Consider the following 15,598-nt stretch of genomic DNA (forward strand, 5'->3'; position numbering starts at 1 on the left):
TGGGACTACTGTTGGGTGACTGTGCCAGTCCTGACTGGTCTGTTTTGAGGGTGTTAGCATGTAGACACAAAGGGCAGCTGGTCTGCATTCTAAGAACACTACTGTTGGGTGACTGTGCCAGTCCTGACTGGTCTGTTTTGAGGGTGTTAGCATGTAGACACAAAGGGCAGCTGGTCTGCATTCTAAGAACACATTCCGAGATACAGGGAAGAACTCCTGACCACCTAGCTAGTACTTGGTGACTGCTCTACCAGCATGCAACATGCTGCTCAAGCATCCTGCTAGTGCTCCAAGCTTCACTTGTCCTGTGGTAATGACTCCTTGGGCATGTTATTAAATACTTCTAGGTATCTCAGTGTCCTCCTGTGTAAAATGGGCTTTTAGTGTCTACAACAGTATTCCAAGAAACCAGGCAAATGGAAGGTGGGAAGGGAGGCCTCTTTCTTGTGCATGCCACTATCTCCCATGCTAGCCATCTGGTGGTTACTTTGGGATTATGTGAGGAGGGAGAAGAGTAGATACAGACAATGCAGGGGAAAAGGCAGGTACCTCCTGGAGCCATCTTGGGAATGCTCTTCCCAAGATGATCCACCCCACCTGTAAAGTTAGATGGGAAAAGATGAACCAGGAGTATGTGTTGACTTTCTGGGCCAACAGAGGCCATCTTCCATATCCTCAAAGAATGCCTTTCTGGACATGAGCTCCCCTGTGACATTCAAATTCAAGGCCACAGACCTGTTCTAGGAGTGTATGGTTCATAAAGCATGCCTGGTAACCTCTTATTAGTCTTCCTAGACCACCTGAAGGGGTTAGCTTGATGGCCCTGATTTTCTTCCCCCTCTCTTCCCCAAATGCAGCCTGCATACAGAAAAAGTAGCCAAACATGGATGGCAAAGTGTTGCTTGAAGACACCTGGATCGGTTGGGCCAAAGCGTTCTTTGGCTCCTGTCCTAGCACACAGGCCCCCAGTTCTCCCCTGCCTCCCAGTCCTCGCGCCCTTCGTAGCCCTGGAGTCATTTGCCCATATCCGGGGTCTCCGTGCCCAGGACCTTGAGTAGCGCGCCCCCGGGGCTCTGCGCGCGCCCAAGTGCCTGACCCGCCCCGTGACGCATTTGCAACCGTCCGGAATCGCGGCTGGCCAGCGCGCACCCGAGACGCGGGGCACGCGCATCGTGCACGCGCGCCACCACGTGACTCCGCGCGGCCAACCGGCACGCCGGGATTTAGGGATAAAGCGCGGCCCCGCGACAGTTGCGGCGGGAGAGCGGCGGGGCAGAGAGCGTGACTCGCCCGCTCCAGTGCTACTGGTTCCCGCTGCGCTTCCCGCCGCCGCCGTCGTCGCGCAACCATGTCGGAAGAGAAGCCCAAGGTAAGCCTGGAACGCAGGCCGCTGCAGAGTCCGCAGGACGCGGGCCAGGACGCGCGCAAACAGGGCCCGCGGGCCCGCGCTCGGGCCTCCGCGCCCCTCCCCCACGGCCCGCGCCCCTCCCCCACCGGCGTCGCACCCCGCCCCGAGCTTCACCCTGGCCCCGCCCCTCCCCTTAGCCCCACCCCGGCCTGCCTCCCGCCACGCCAGGGCTCCGCCTCCGATGTAGCCCCGCCTCAGGTATAGTCACGCCCCGAGCCTAGCCACGCCCCGCGGTCCGAGAACCCGGAACTTGGGTGTCCGGCGGGGTGCTGGGTCTTGGTTAGCCCGTCTTCCTCTCGGTCCTCACTCGACGTGGCCGTCCCTCTTGTGCCGAGTGCATAGGTCCACGCGTGAGGCCCTGTGGCGGCTCCAAGAGCTGCACCGGTTCAGGAGTAAAGCTGGCCGCTCCGAGCTTCTCACTGTTGGCCGGGCCCGATGCTCTCCCACTCCATTGCGGTCCTGCGGGGCTGATACCTTACTTAGTCTCGACAATTAGTGCGTGGAAAGGCCAGGATGGCCCAATCCCAATTGAAAAGTTTTTCCACCCTCACTTGCCATCCTGGGAGATAAGTGTTGGAGCCTGGCATTCTGTGTTCACTGTCCTGGGCCCAGAGATGACATCCGGCTTGGTTCAGATGGGAGACCCCAGGAGCAGGGCAGGGCAGACCCCTGGAATGCTATGATGCCCTGCTGTAAATTCAGCAGCCAAGCCCAGCATCATCTTGGCTGCAGGGCCCTGACCTTTAATTATAACTCAGCCTTGGGTGCTGCCTGCTTCATCACGGACGTTGAATGCGAGCACCTGTAAATCCTGGGCTAAGAGTAAACGTTTTATATTTTGTAGTTGGTTTCCTCTTTATGAGGTTAGGCAAGAAGTGAATGCCTGGTGTGGAAAGACCACACCTGCCTCTCTAGGTCAGTGGAGGCAGAGGGTTATATTTTTATTTATATTTTGCAGCATTGGTGATCCAACACAGGGACTTTTGTACACTAGGCAGGTGCTCTGCCAGTGAGCTACTCACCCCCCCACACACACCTCCATACCCCCTTTTTAAAGACAAGGTCTATGTAGACCAGGCTGGCCTTGAACTCACAGATCCTCCGGCCTCTGCCTTCTGAGTGCTGGGATTAAAGGAGTGTGCCCCACACCTGGCTAGCCTTTGGTTTGTCTTGAGACAGGGTCTCCCTGTGTCACTCAAGCTGGTCTTGACCTATACCCAGGAGTTCTGGGGTTACAGGTGTTCCGCAGTCATCTTGTTAAGCCTCATTTTTCTTAACTTCTGAGTTTACTTGCAAATTAGATCTCTTGGACTTCACCAGCCATTCTGCTGTTAGAGGAGAGCGTGCTGAGGGCCTTTTCACCTCTGCTGACATTTCTGTTTGTTTAGGTCCTGGTTCCTTCATCTGATTTGATCACAGCATACTTTTTTTTTTCTGATAGAAGTCAGTGCATCTTGGGGTTGTTCACGTTTTCTCAGGGTGGGTCCCACACTTTGGAGCAGGAGCCAAGCTCCCCCGAGCAGCCCTTCTGTGTCACTGGTGTCCTGTGAGTGAATGCTGGGAAGTGTCTCACAGGAGGGAATGGTGCCGAGGTGTTCTCTCGGGTCCCTGCAGGTCCCTCTCCCCTGGGAACCATTGCTCAGGCTAGAACTCTCAGCCAAGGCCTTTAGGACCCAGTGCAGGGCAGGCTCCTTCCTCCAGGAATAAGAAAAGGGACAGGACATCCAAGGGAAGTGGAGAGTTACTCGGTTGAGCTGTGGACAAAAGCTGTCGTGAGGAAGGGGAGAAGACATGGTCTGCAAGTGGGTCAAGGGATCTATGTCCTTAAAAAATATAAACGATTCCTATGGCTGGAGAGACGGCTCAGGGGTTAGGAGCACTGGCTGCTCTTTCAGACGACCCCACTTCAGTTCCCAGCTAACAAGCATCTGTAACTCCAGTCCTCTTCAGGCCCCCATGAGCACTGCCTACATGTGATGCACAAACAAAATACTCATACACATTAAAAAATGATAAATGTTGAAAAGTTCCTGTGGACTTTTGATACATTCTGTGTGTCATGCATGCCCTGAACAAGAGTGGTTCCTTCCCAGACTGAACAGCCCCAAAGTTGGCTCTGTTCAAAGTGTTTCCAGCAACTAACAAGAAGAACCGATTTAGCCTTTGTCCAGTTCTCGAATGTATGATACATAAAAAGGAGCGCTGTTCAATAGAAATTTTTCATCCAGGATGTGGATGGAACCCAGGGCCTGTGCAGACTAAGCATATGGTATTCCTTGGAGCCACACCTAGCCCCAGAAGAGCACAAAGACCAGAGGGGCCAGGGGACCGCAGCCTTAACCCTGCTGACTCCAGTGGATTCCTCCAGTGTCCCCCAGTCCTATAGAACATGTATAGCCTGCAAATGTGTTGACCAGCCTCATAAATCATTTTTAAACAAAGGTGGGTTTTCTTTGGCTTCCTAGATCTAATGAGTAAATTTTTGTCTTTGAATTGGTAGTCTGTGAGGACACTGGCTTTGTACCACTGTATCCCTCATGGTGCTTAATAAATGTAGGTTAAAAATAAATTCTGTGTAAAAAGAAGACAATCACACGAGCAGCTCCGAGCTGCTGGGGGAGTTTTAAGAATTAAGTAGGTTTTAACGACTTGAATCATCAACCCTTACCTAAGCACTTTGGTGATTTAACCCTGAGCTGGTTCTGAGCTGGCTTTCGAGAACCAATTCCTGTGTCTTTCAGGAGGGAGTGAAGACAGAGAATGACCACATCAACCTGAAAGTGGCTGGGCAGGATGGTTCAGTGGTACAGTTCAAGATCAAGAGGCACACCCCACTGAGCAAGCTGATGAAGGCGTACTGCGAGAGGCAGGTAGGCAGAGAGAGCCCCATGTGGAGTGGGACCTCCCTCCCTGGAGGGGGCTGCTTGCTTTCAGGCTTGCCCTTCCTGCCCTGGGTTTTGCTAGCTGCATGTTCCTTATAATGTGTTTTCTCCCCTGGGTTCCTGCAAATGGAAAGGTGGATTTTAAGACTTGAGCAGGCTCTAGTGTGGATTTGCTTCCTCTTAGACACCATCATGGCCACGGTACAGTCCGTCAACCAGCACAAGGATCCTACATGGGTCTGGTGGTGGTGTTCTGTGCACAGATTAGAATGAGGGCTGATTTGAAGTCCTCCCTGTGGTCGGTTGTGGTGGCGCGTTTCATAATAGCACAACGACTGACCTTTGTCCCCAACAGTGACCAGCAGGGTTGGTCATTTCTGCTCGCTGTTATCATTGTCCTTGTGTCTCTTGCGTCCTTGTGTCCATGTGGCTCTTGCACACATGATGCTTGGGTCCATCCATCTAGTTCATTCTTACAAAGGACCTTTTGACATGTGGGTAACCTCCACCCCCTACACCCCCCAGGAGCCTTGGACTCCTGGTCTTGCTACTCTGTTATCTGCCCCAGTGGCTGCCTGGCTTGCTACACATAGACCTAGGTGCCAGTTCCTGTCTGAGCCTTGCCATCTGGTGGCTCTCGTAGGAGGGCCTGCCCTTTGGCGTAGGTAGTGGCATCTCAGTATGGTAGTTCAAAGTTGCCCTAAGTGCTTGCAGACACAGCTGGTGGCTGCCCTTTTATTCTACTGCGATGATGTCCGCATTCCTGCCTTGAGACTTTGTTATAAGTACTCTGCAGGGCGGTGCTGTGCTTTTCCCTTCCTACCTCTCACGCCCTGCAGATAGTGCACTTGCCCTCCTGTCTTCTAGGTTTTAGCCTTGGGTACTCTTCTCACCTGTGAAAGGTGAGACAGAACACTCTGGGACCTTGTGCCCTCCCAGCTGTGTCAGCTGCTTGTCTGTGCCCTACAACTTAGACTGTGCCAGTGCTGTGCTCAGTCTGCTTGTTCTTATGTATGTATGTTTCTTTTGCACCCCAGTCTTCTCCTGCTGAGACCCTACCTTTGGGGGTGAGGGCACAGTAGATCAGCTTTCTCAATGTTTTGGAGCCTCCTCCCAGCACCACCTGAACCATTGCTTGGGAGTGAGGGTGTCTGCATGATTGCCACCCCATAGCCTTTTGAGAGACACTCTGGAGACTCCCATTGCCTCCCTCCTGCATCTTTTTTGGTGTTAATTCCTCCTTTTTGTGTGGAGCATCATCTCTTGTATCTGACAGGGACTTGCACATCTGGTTGCATGTAGTATTCTCGGCTGAGGTGTACTGCTTTGGGAAGTGCCATAATTCACTGTCAGCTTCCTATGTTTTGGAACCTTGGTGACATCTCAGGCAGGGGCTCTGGAGGTGACTCTTATCCCTCTGAAGAGGTACTTTCTGGGTCCTTTCCATGTGTAAACTTGACTCCAACTGTCCTCACTACTGCGTAGGTAGACATCTGCCTCTACCTTTCCATGTTTGAAGAGCATAGCCCTGCAGTCAGCCATTCTCCCATGATTGTCTCTGGCCATTTCCCCCTTTTGCACTGGGTGTTACTGTTGCTGTCCCTTCTGAGTTTTCCCTCTCCTCATCTTCCCACTCTCTAGGCCATTCTTACTCATCATGATTTTTAGTTTCCAGAAGTTCTGTCTTTTCTTGCTTTGTGGGTCCCCCCCCCCCCCCCTAGCAACTTTCTAGTGTTTTCTTGTGTGTGTGTCTGTGTGTGTGTGTGTGTGTGTGTGTGTGTGCATGCATGTGCACACATAAGTGTGTTTTTAACTTTTATTGAAGCTTTAAGTTGACCTGTGTTTTAACTGCTCCATCCCCTTCCCTTTTTTCTGCTTCATGATATTGAAGAAAAGCAAACTAATATCGCCCGGCAAGAGCTTTCCTCTTATCTGTAAGTGTGTGGAGTGATTTCTCACTGGGAAGGCATCTCATTCCTGTAACCTGCATGGTGCTTCCTTCTTCCCCTGGTCTGCTTTCACATATTAGGGTCTTTCCTTAAATGTCCCCAGCTTCTGCTTGTAGTTACGAGTGAAGCCGTGAACCGCCGCAGGAAAGAGAAGTACTGTGTGTTTGGATGGGTATGGCGGAGAACACACATCCACAGGGTGCTATGTTAGAATTGGGGGCTCTGGATGGTCCTAGATGCTGATCCAAAAGGCACTAGGTTTCCTTCGAAAGAATACCTCCAGGCTCCACCTAGTACCTGGAGGTATAGCTGCAAGACTGAGGAGTCTCTGAGGCACTTGGGGGATGTTGGTTTTATTATCCATTTGCCATACATGTCTTTTTTTTTTTTTTTTTTTTTTTTTTTTTGACAGGGTTTCTCTGTATAGTCCTAGCTGTCCTGGAACACACTCTGTAGTACAGGCTGGCCTCAAACTCACAGAGATCCATCTGAGTGCTGGGATTAAAGCTGTGCACCACCACCACCTGACACCATATTTGATAGAACTCTTGAGTCCACATTTCTAGAGAGTCCTTACTGATGTGGGAGAGACACTTGGCCTCTGAGGGTTGTGGAGGACTTTGAACCCTTGGGGATTTACATGTGAACTTTCTTTTTTTGTTTTTTAAAAAAATCATATATGTGTGGGTGCTTTTGCCTGCAAGTACGTCTGTGTCCCATATGCATGACTGCTGTTCACAAAGACCAAAAGGGGACATCAGATCCCCTGAAACTGGAGTTACAGGTGGTTATAAGCTGCCATGTGAGTGCTGGGAATTGAACCTGGTCTTCTGCAAGAGCATCAAGTGTTCTTGACCTCTGAGCCATCTCTTTAGCCCATGTGAGTGAACTTTCAAAAATGTTTCCAAGCTTCCCTGGGGAGGGGCATTCCTAGTCTCCCCATCCCTGGCTCCAGCACACGTGAGACTCCAGTGTCCTTTAAGCTTGTAGCTTCGTACTCTAACCAGTAGAGAACTGTCCACTTGCTCTTCCTCCAGGCCTTGCCTTTTCATTCATGTCATTTCAAGGAGGCTTCAGGACAGAGGAAACCACCAAAGTTTATCCCGTGTGTCCTGTTTCTGCTGTGCTCTTCACAGCCTTCCTGATTCTGGCCCTCATGGTCACATGACTCGTTTCTCTCTGGAAACCTTCCAGAGGAGGAAATGGTACTGCAGTACAGAAGTTCTGAGAGGAACTCAGCCCAGTTTAGCTTCTAGGAGGAAGAGAGTGGCAGACTTAGGGCAGGCCGGGTGTCTGAATGGGATGGAGACTTTTGAATGGGTCATTTTGGGGCAGCACAATGCTGTAGATTGTGGACCACCAGCGATCTTTCTCCTCACCTGGTGTGTGTGCAAAGCAGAATGCTAACATTGTTGTTGATTCTGGAAATCTTGAAGTTAATCTGTGTTGTCTGGGAACATCTAATTCATTTCGCCCTTTTTCCCCAGGGCTTGTCTATGAGGCAAATTCGATTCCGGTTTGATGGACAACCAATCAATGAAACAGACACTCCAGCCCAGGTATGAAGTAGCCCTATGCACCAGGGTCTGTGCCTTTGGAACACTGTCATTTGAGAATAAAGTAGGTGCAAAGAAAATGACTTGTTTCTGCAATGATTTTAATTATTAGACTTTGAATTTTGATATTTTGAGATTAGTTTCTCAGATGAAGAAATGGTATAGCCAAGAATAACTTTGCTGTTTTGAGACAGAGTCCAAGTGTAGGAGGCATACCCTCGGGGGGGGGGGGGGGGATATGGCCATCACTGATGATTGAGTGCCCATGTATCCACATGTACCAGGTATTGTGGAGTGACCACTCCTGTGGTCCTCACGGCTTAGTGACAACCACTTGCTCTTTGTTGGAGTCAGAACCTGGATATTTATCTTACTTTAAATCTTATTTTTGAGACAAGGTTTCTCTGTGTAGGTTTGGGGTCTGTCCTGGAACTCACTCTATAGTTCAGGCTGACCTCGAACTCGCTGAGATCCTCTTGACTCTCTCAAGTGCTGGGATTAAAGGCATGTGCCACCACTGCCTGGCCTTTTAAATTTTTTAGTTAAAAATATTTTTGTGGGTACTGGAGAGATGGCTCATCATTTAAGAACACAGGCAGCCCTTTCAGAAAACCAGGGCTTGATTCCCAGCACCCACATGGCAGCTCACATCTGCCTATAACTGTAGTTCCAGGGAGTCTGATGCCCTCTTCTGGCCTCTTGGCATCAGGCACACCCTTGGTACACAAATATACATGCACATAAAGTTAAATTAATTAGAGAAATTATTTTTGGGTTTGGCGGTATGATGCATGCCTTTAATCCTGGCACTCAGGATGCAGAGGCATGTAGATCTCTTGAGTTCAAGGCTAGCGTGGTCTACAGAGTGAGTTCTAGAACAGTCAGGGCTACACAGAGAGCCATGTCTCAAGGAAAAAAAAGAACAGGTTAGGAGCACTGGCTGTTCTTCAGAGGACCTGGGTTCAATTCCCAACACCTACATGGAAGCTCATGTCTGTCTGTAACTCCAGTGCTAGGGGATTTGACTTTCTCTTCTGAATCCTCCATGCATGTGGGGCACATAAGCTCACACAACTACACACAGACACATAAAAACTAAAGATAAAGTGAATGATAAGCAACTTTTTTTTTTTTTAATGGATATAAAATGCTTATAAAAGTTTCAGTAGTGAAAGCCAGGCATGGGGCTGGTGAGGTGGCTTGGTGGGTGAGATGCTTGTCACCAAACCTGATGATCTGAGTTCATGTGAATGTCCCATCATTTAAAAATGTATAAAAATACTTTAAAATGCTGACATTGCAATATGTAAAATAGACATTATAAGTACACGTAATGTATTCTATGGCCCATGGGTCTGTTTTTAATGGTCCTACTTTTCTCTCAGTTCTTAGCTGTGATTATTCTTCTATGAATCTTGTCAGAAGTTGAGGGATAAGTAGTTACTCTGATCCCACCAGGGACCCCTTTTTCCTGCTTGCTTCACTCCAGCCAAGGTGACTGGGTTGTGTCTAGTGTAGGGGAAACTGTTTGGGAGCATGGTATTGTTGTGTATTCACCTCTCTGACATTTCCTGTCCCCTCTCCCTGGGCCCACCTCGGCAACTTGGATAGCTGGAGATGGAGGACGAGGACACCATTGATGTATTCCAGCAGCAGACAGGAGGAACAGCTTCCCGAGGGACCGTTCCCACACCCAACCATTGTCCTGACATTTGCTATTGAATGGTGAACATGCAGCCACGCCCACCACTCACAGAAGAGTCAGCAGAAGCCAGAGTCACTGAAGGAGTCTCCTTTTCCGATGGGCTTGGAGTGAACAACACACCATAATGCAGGGAGGAGAGTGATAGGGAACTTGGCCAACAAGTGTTTGCTTATGGGAAATGAGATGCGAGCTCTTGGGATTTGTTTTTGTTTTCATTTCTGTTTCTTCCCATCCCTAAAATATTTTTCCCCCAAACCTGGGGCTGGATGTACACTCTCAGCCTGTGGTTACCTCTGGTTTGATTTGTCCCAATCAAGTAGAGAGCTTGTGGTCACATTACTCAGTGGGCATGCCTATGGGATGTTGAAAGGGGGAAGAGGGACAGAATCCCACCTATTTGTTGTAGGCATAGACTAGTAAAATCTGAAATACTGTAAATTTGAGCTTTGTCAAACGTGGTAAAGTTAAAGGGCGAAGACCAATGCTTTTTAAAGACGAAAGGAGTCCTTATGTCCTTGACCCAGCCACTCCTGCATGTGCCCCTTTGTGCTTGGTATCTGGTCATGTGTACATGGCAAGGCTGGTACAGTGAGACCCACTCTCTTTCCTTCCTATAATGTAGAAGAAAGTAATGTCTCATTTAGAAACAATGTGGCCTCAGATTTTTTTCTAGTACTTGGTTCCAATACACAATTATGGTTTCTGTATAAGAAGGTAATTGGTTAAATATCAAGTTTACAGTGTAAGAGACCTGCTTTAAAGTGTGGTTGCAAAGGAAAGCCAGGGAAAGGTGACCTCATTCTCATGGATTATGCTCTGCCACTTTCCACATGTGTATTAAAGTGATGCATCAGAGGGTGACTTCAGTCCAACATTGTGGGGTCTGTGCCAGTTAAATGTTCGTAGTTCTGCCTGTTATCCTTCTGTAAGGATCCATTGCTGCTTGGTGGCCATCTCTGCCTTTTATAGTCACCTGACACTGACCTACCATCTCTCGCTTGCTTAAAATCCTGAGGAAAATGTCCTTGTTTCCTGTTTTGCTGCGTGGGCTTGGGTGGGATGTCTGTTGGCTCTGTTGTGTTATTCACCAGTTTGTACATTATTTGTTGTCCTTTACTACTGTAAACAGTAAATATAGTTTGGTATTCTGTCTCTTGGCTTATGTTAAACACTCTATTTGGAGACTGCATATGTCATAGCTCACTATTCACAGTCTGTCCAGTGAGGCCACTCAGACACGGACAAAGAAGCCACTGCTGGAGACTTGTAGGTCCTGAGAGCTCATGTACCCTGTGCTGCTCCATGTTGCCTGGCCTAGGTGCCCTGTGTGACACAAGGTGGGCTTTAGAGGCAGGGCCTTAGTATTGGGAGTCTCAGTCTTTTTGCTGTTTGAATAGATCATCCATTTGTGAAGTTGATAACCTACTAATCTGTTTTGAAAATGAATTGATGCTAATTTGGCTATGAGGGTTTTCAGTACTTAGGTGAGACAGAAACAGGGTTGTCATTGCCCAAGCTATTTTAGTGTATCAGTTAAGCAGAAACACCAAGTGCTTAATTCATCCAGCAGCAGGAGTGTGTAGATTACAGCACATACAGAGACAGAGCCATTTTCTAGGTCTCTAAGATGGCACAGAGGAAGTAGCAGTAGACAAGCTCCTAAGGGGAAGGATATGGCTCAGGTGCCATGTTAGTTACTTTCTTAATACTGTCACAAAATACCTTGCAAGAAGCAACATAAAGGGGAAGTAGGGTGGATCAGAAAACAGAGATGAGCTCTGGTACTTGGCCCTCATTGGTTTAATTTTTATTTAGTTCAGACTCCACCCCTTGAAATAGTGTGGGCCGTATTTAGGGTGAGTGTGTCGTGACCACTCCCTCCAACCTCCCCATGGCCCTTAAGGCCTACTCAAGGGTGAACTTCACTAATGCTCTAGGTATTTCTTTTTGATAAATCCACTCTTTGTCAACTAAACACCCCAATACATCACTTTATAATCTACTTGGCACTTAAAATTGTTTACCTCATATTCAAAATGCTTTTAGTCTATTTCTGAGTATCATCCCCCTCACCCTCTTCCATCTTAAGAACTCCCACAGTTTAATGTCTAAGTTCAAAGTTTGCTTTGAGACTCAAGACAATTTCTGAATAGTGAATCCCTGTAAAATAAACAAGTTACTTCCAACATACAGTAGCACAGAGTAAACATACCTGCTTTAAAAAGGGTGGAATTGGTGCACAGCAAAGAAAGATTAGACCAAAGCAAGATTAATGACCTCTAGCAGGGCAGAAACCAAATCCTACTGCTCCATCTCCATGTCTGGTGTCAGAGGTTCTTGATATCATTTGGGCCCTGGTGGCCTCAGGTAGTCCAACCCCACAGTTCTGTTTCCTGTGGTGCTTGTGGTCTCTGTGTTGGCCAGTAGTTGGTGCCTGCAAGCTTTCTTTGGGGAACATTCAACATCCCACCTTGCTGGCATCTCTAATATCTGGGAGTTTTATTACAATATAGCCTCCACCTTCTCAACTTCTCAAGGCCTTCGTACAAGGAATCTGATATTGCCATCCATTGCTTTGTTTCAGTGGCTTTCTGGAATCTTGGCACAAGTTTCCATTATTCCCCTTACATCTTGCAAATGTGGATGCCATCACCAAATTTGGCTGCCAACTCCAGGGGAAACCAGGCACACTTAGACCATCGTTGCATCCAGTTTTGTGTGCTTTTGTGGCTGAAACTGGAAAACATCTCCAGTTTCAGGGAATCCTGAAGGATCTGGATTTTCAAACATTTTCCTTTCAAATGGATTTGCATTTTTATACCCCAAGTTCTCATTTCTAGGAACAATACCAATTATCCCAATGCAAGGTCTCAGACATCCTTCAGTGGCATTAAATTCCTTTAACAACTACAGCCAGTTTATCCAAATCTGCCCTGCTCTCAATTTGGTCCAATCTCCATTTTCCACATTTCTCTGCACCACTTTCTACTTGTTCTCACTGTAAATCTGGATAAACGCAATGAACAATAAATGTCACAGCCTGGCTATTAGGTTGCCTTGAAATTTCCTCTGCCTAACAATTTAGCCCATTACTTTTGAAATTCAGTCTCACTCAAGTTTTCAGAATGCAGATAAAACAAGCTAGAACTGTTTTGGGGATTCCACCAAAGAAGACCACTCAGGCCCAGTCAGTAGCCAACTGAAGGTCTTTACTCCATCCTGCTGGGACTACACTAAGGTATTTGAGACTCAGATGTAGGGCCGAATGTATAGAGCAGTAGTTCTCAGCCTGTGAGTCGTGGTGACCCCTTTGAGGGTTGAAAAACCCTTTTCACAGGGGTCACATCTCAGATATTTACATTAGGATTCTTAACAGCAGCAAAATTACAGTTAGTGAAGAAGCAATGAAAATAATTTATGGTTGGGGGTCACCACAACATGAGGAACTGTATTAAAGGGTCACAGCATTAGGAAGGTTGAGAACTACTGGTTTAGAATAAGGTTTTTTGTTTTGTTTTTCTGGGTTTTCGAGACAGGGTTTCTCTGTATAACAGCACTGGCTGTCCTGAAACTCACTTTGTAGATGAAACTGGCCTTGGACTCGAAGAGATTCACCTGCCTCTGCCTCCTGAGTGGAGTAAGGTGCTTTTAAAGACAAAAACCACATCTTGTTACCTTAGCCAGCAGCTACAGAGCAAAGTTTTGTGCAAGTAAGCAGTTTAAAAGCAATTGGCTGGAGGAGGAAGTCTTACACAGGCTTCAACAGAAGCTAAGTTAGCTGGGGCATCTTGACCTCAGGTTCCTAGAATAGAGTAATGGCCCCTGGGGCTGCCTGTCAAGGAGACCAGAATCTAGTTAAACCTAAAATGGCCTCAGCAAGGATGCAAGGTAAGCCAGGCAGTGGTGGTGCACACCCAGCACTTGGGAGGCAGAGGCAGAGGCAGAGGCAAATGAATCTCAGTGAGTTTGAGGTCTACAGAGTGAGTTCCAGGACAGGCTTCAAAAGCTACACAGAGAAAACCCTGTCTTGAAAAACAAATACAAAAATACAAGATGGAGGAAACTGCACTGTCCTGTCCTGTCATAGAATATGACATGAGTGGTTGCCAGCCCAGTTTCTGATACAGTCCTCTTGTTCCCTCTGAATAAAACTTTGTGAGCAGTCTTTAGTGACAGTGTTCCTCGGCCTTTTGGTCTTCTGGATTCTCCGTAGGAGTGTTTACAGCATTCTAGGGCTAGTCTAGCTCACAGCTCTGAGCTCTGGCACTTTTCTCCTTAAGACTAGTTCTAAGCCACATTGTTGTGAACTGCCACGCCCAACCCCCATCTTTTTAATAACAATAAGAGGTGGGAATGTTGGGAACTAGCAGCCAGCTGACCCCCGCCCCCGACGTTGGGCGGGTCGCTCATGGCCTTGTCATCGCTACATCAGCCTTACCTGGCCTGGCAGCTCAAGCTTTACCTGGCTGCCAGAGGACTCAGTTACGCATGCGCAAGCCCCCCTTTTAAAGCAAGCACACCAAGTGCGCCTCTCTTGCTCCCGCTCTTGCTCTCCCTCTCTGGTCTCTCTCTCTCTCTCTCTCTCTCTCTCACTCACTTTCAGTTGGCCACCAGCTACCCCCTCTTTCTCTCCCCTCTCTCAATAAACTCCACGTGGGTGCTGAGTCTCCTGTTTGTGTTTCTTAGGCATTAGCTTCAGCAAAAGAACAACACACATGGTTAGGCCTATTGCAACACCACTATACAGCTCTACTTTCCCATTCTGTTTTCTTGCTGATGTGATCAGTGCTTGAAAAAAAGCAACTTAAGGGAACTTTATTTTGTCTCAGGTTTGAGGGGTTACAGTCAGTCATGGTGGGGAAGCAGGGTAGCAGGCGGCTCCAAGGCAGCAGCGGTGTGTGGCAGCAGGTGCTTGCTGGAGCCTCAGCTGAACAGGAAGCAGAGAGGGACAGAAGTCAAACTAAGCCCTAAGTCTCAAGAGCCACCTCCATTCCCAAATGTCCCACTTGTTCCTGCTAGGCCTCATCTGCTGGAGGTGACCACGGACTGTTGGGGCACATTTCACATATAAACTGTCCCAGGGAATGGTGGCTGCCATTCCTTTGGATGTGTTAGAATAAGAACAGAGTTTCTCTCACACCCGGCAGCACAGCAGGGCGCAGTGTGTCCTGGAGGCTGACGTGTGTGTGTGTGTGTGTGTGTGTGTGTGTGTGTGTGTGTGTGTGTGTGTGACATTTGGGAATGGAGGTGGCTCTTGAGACTTAGGGCTTAGTTTGACTTCTGTCCCTCTCTGCTTGTGTAACTGGAGTAACAGACCCTTCGGTACTTTTTAAAATGTTAAATGACACGAACCTAATGCTTCAAGTCTTTGAGTTCAGCAGATGTGTGAGGAGATACAGCTACAAATCTGTACTTAGGGTCCCAGAGAGACTTTCCTAGTAGGAACATGTTCCAGCGTGCCACATCCCAGGAGCCCCTTTGAACCCATCATGGGAAAGCAGTTGCGCAAACAAGAAGATGCTGAACATCTATCTACCTGGTAGCTCTGCAATGAGGAAGAACAGATTTCCTGGCAGTGAGTCTGATTGGTTTGGTCACAGAAAGGGTGGGATATCGCCCGGGATGAGGACTTCATCCTTCCTTTATGACTCCAAGGTACATTTGTAAAGTGTCTTTTCAAATCACCATGATCACTTGAAAAGCCAGGTGTAGTGGTGCACGCGCCTTTAATCCCAGCACTTGGGAGGCAGAGGCAGGCTGATCTCTGAGTTCGAGGTCAGCCTGGTCTACATAGTGAGTTCTAGGACAGTCAGAGGTACATAGTGTGTGCTGACTTCAAGTTTCACGCACTTGCACAGACACTAATGAGTAACGTGCCAAATGCAAAGAACAGAGTCTCATCCTGGAACAATCCTTGGGCACGATTCGCAGGATCCTTCAAAGAAGGACCACACGAAGAGCTGTGCGCGCGTTGGGGCGCCGCCACACGGCGTGAGGAGCTTCCGAACACCAGCCGGGGCTGGCGGCGCTGAAGGTGAGGCCGACCGAGGTGGTTCCGTCAGCCCGGGCCCTGCCTGAAGCCGCGAGCGTCAGGCGAG

General features: G+C 48.4%; 1 protein-coding gene across 1 annotated transcript; it reads left to right on the forward strand.

Annotated features, from left to right (window-relative positions):
- Positions 1-1,202: 1,202 nt before the first annotated feature.
- Sumo3 (small ubiquitin like modifier 3) lies at positions 1,203-10,652 on the forward strand. Its single transcript, XM_051186980.1, has 4 exons — positions 1,203-1,369; positions 4,150-4,278; positions 7,727-7,798; positions 9,407-10,652. The coding sequence occupies exons 1-4, from the start codon at positions 1,349-1,351 to the stop codon at positions 9,515-9,517; spliced, it is 333 nt and encodes a 110-aa protein (XP_051042937.1). The 5' UTR covers positions 1,203-1,348; the 3' UTR covers positions 9,518-10,652.
- Positions 10,653-15,598: the final 4,946 nt, after the last annotated feature.

Source organism: Phodopus roborovskii, unplaced genomic scaffold (genome assembly GCF_943737965.1).
Source record: "Phodopus roborovskii unplaced genomic scaffold, PHOROB, whole genome shotgun sequence".
Taxonomy (NCBI): Eukaryota; Metazoa; Chordata; class Mammalia; order Rodentia; family Cricetidae; genus Phodopus; species Phodopus roborovskii.

Coding starts and splice junctions, on each gene's coding strand:
- Sumo3 (XM_051186980.1), top strand. CDS start 1,349: ATGTCGGAAGAGAAGCCCAAG. Junction 1,370..4,149: donor TGTCGGAAGAGAAGCCCAAG/GTAAGCCTGGAA, acceptor TGTGTCTTTCAG/GAGGGAGTGAAGACAGAGAA. Junction 7,799..9,406: donor AAACAGACACTCCAGCCCAG/GTATGAAGTAGC, acceptor CAACTTGGATAG/CTGGAGATGGAGGACGAGGA.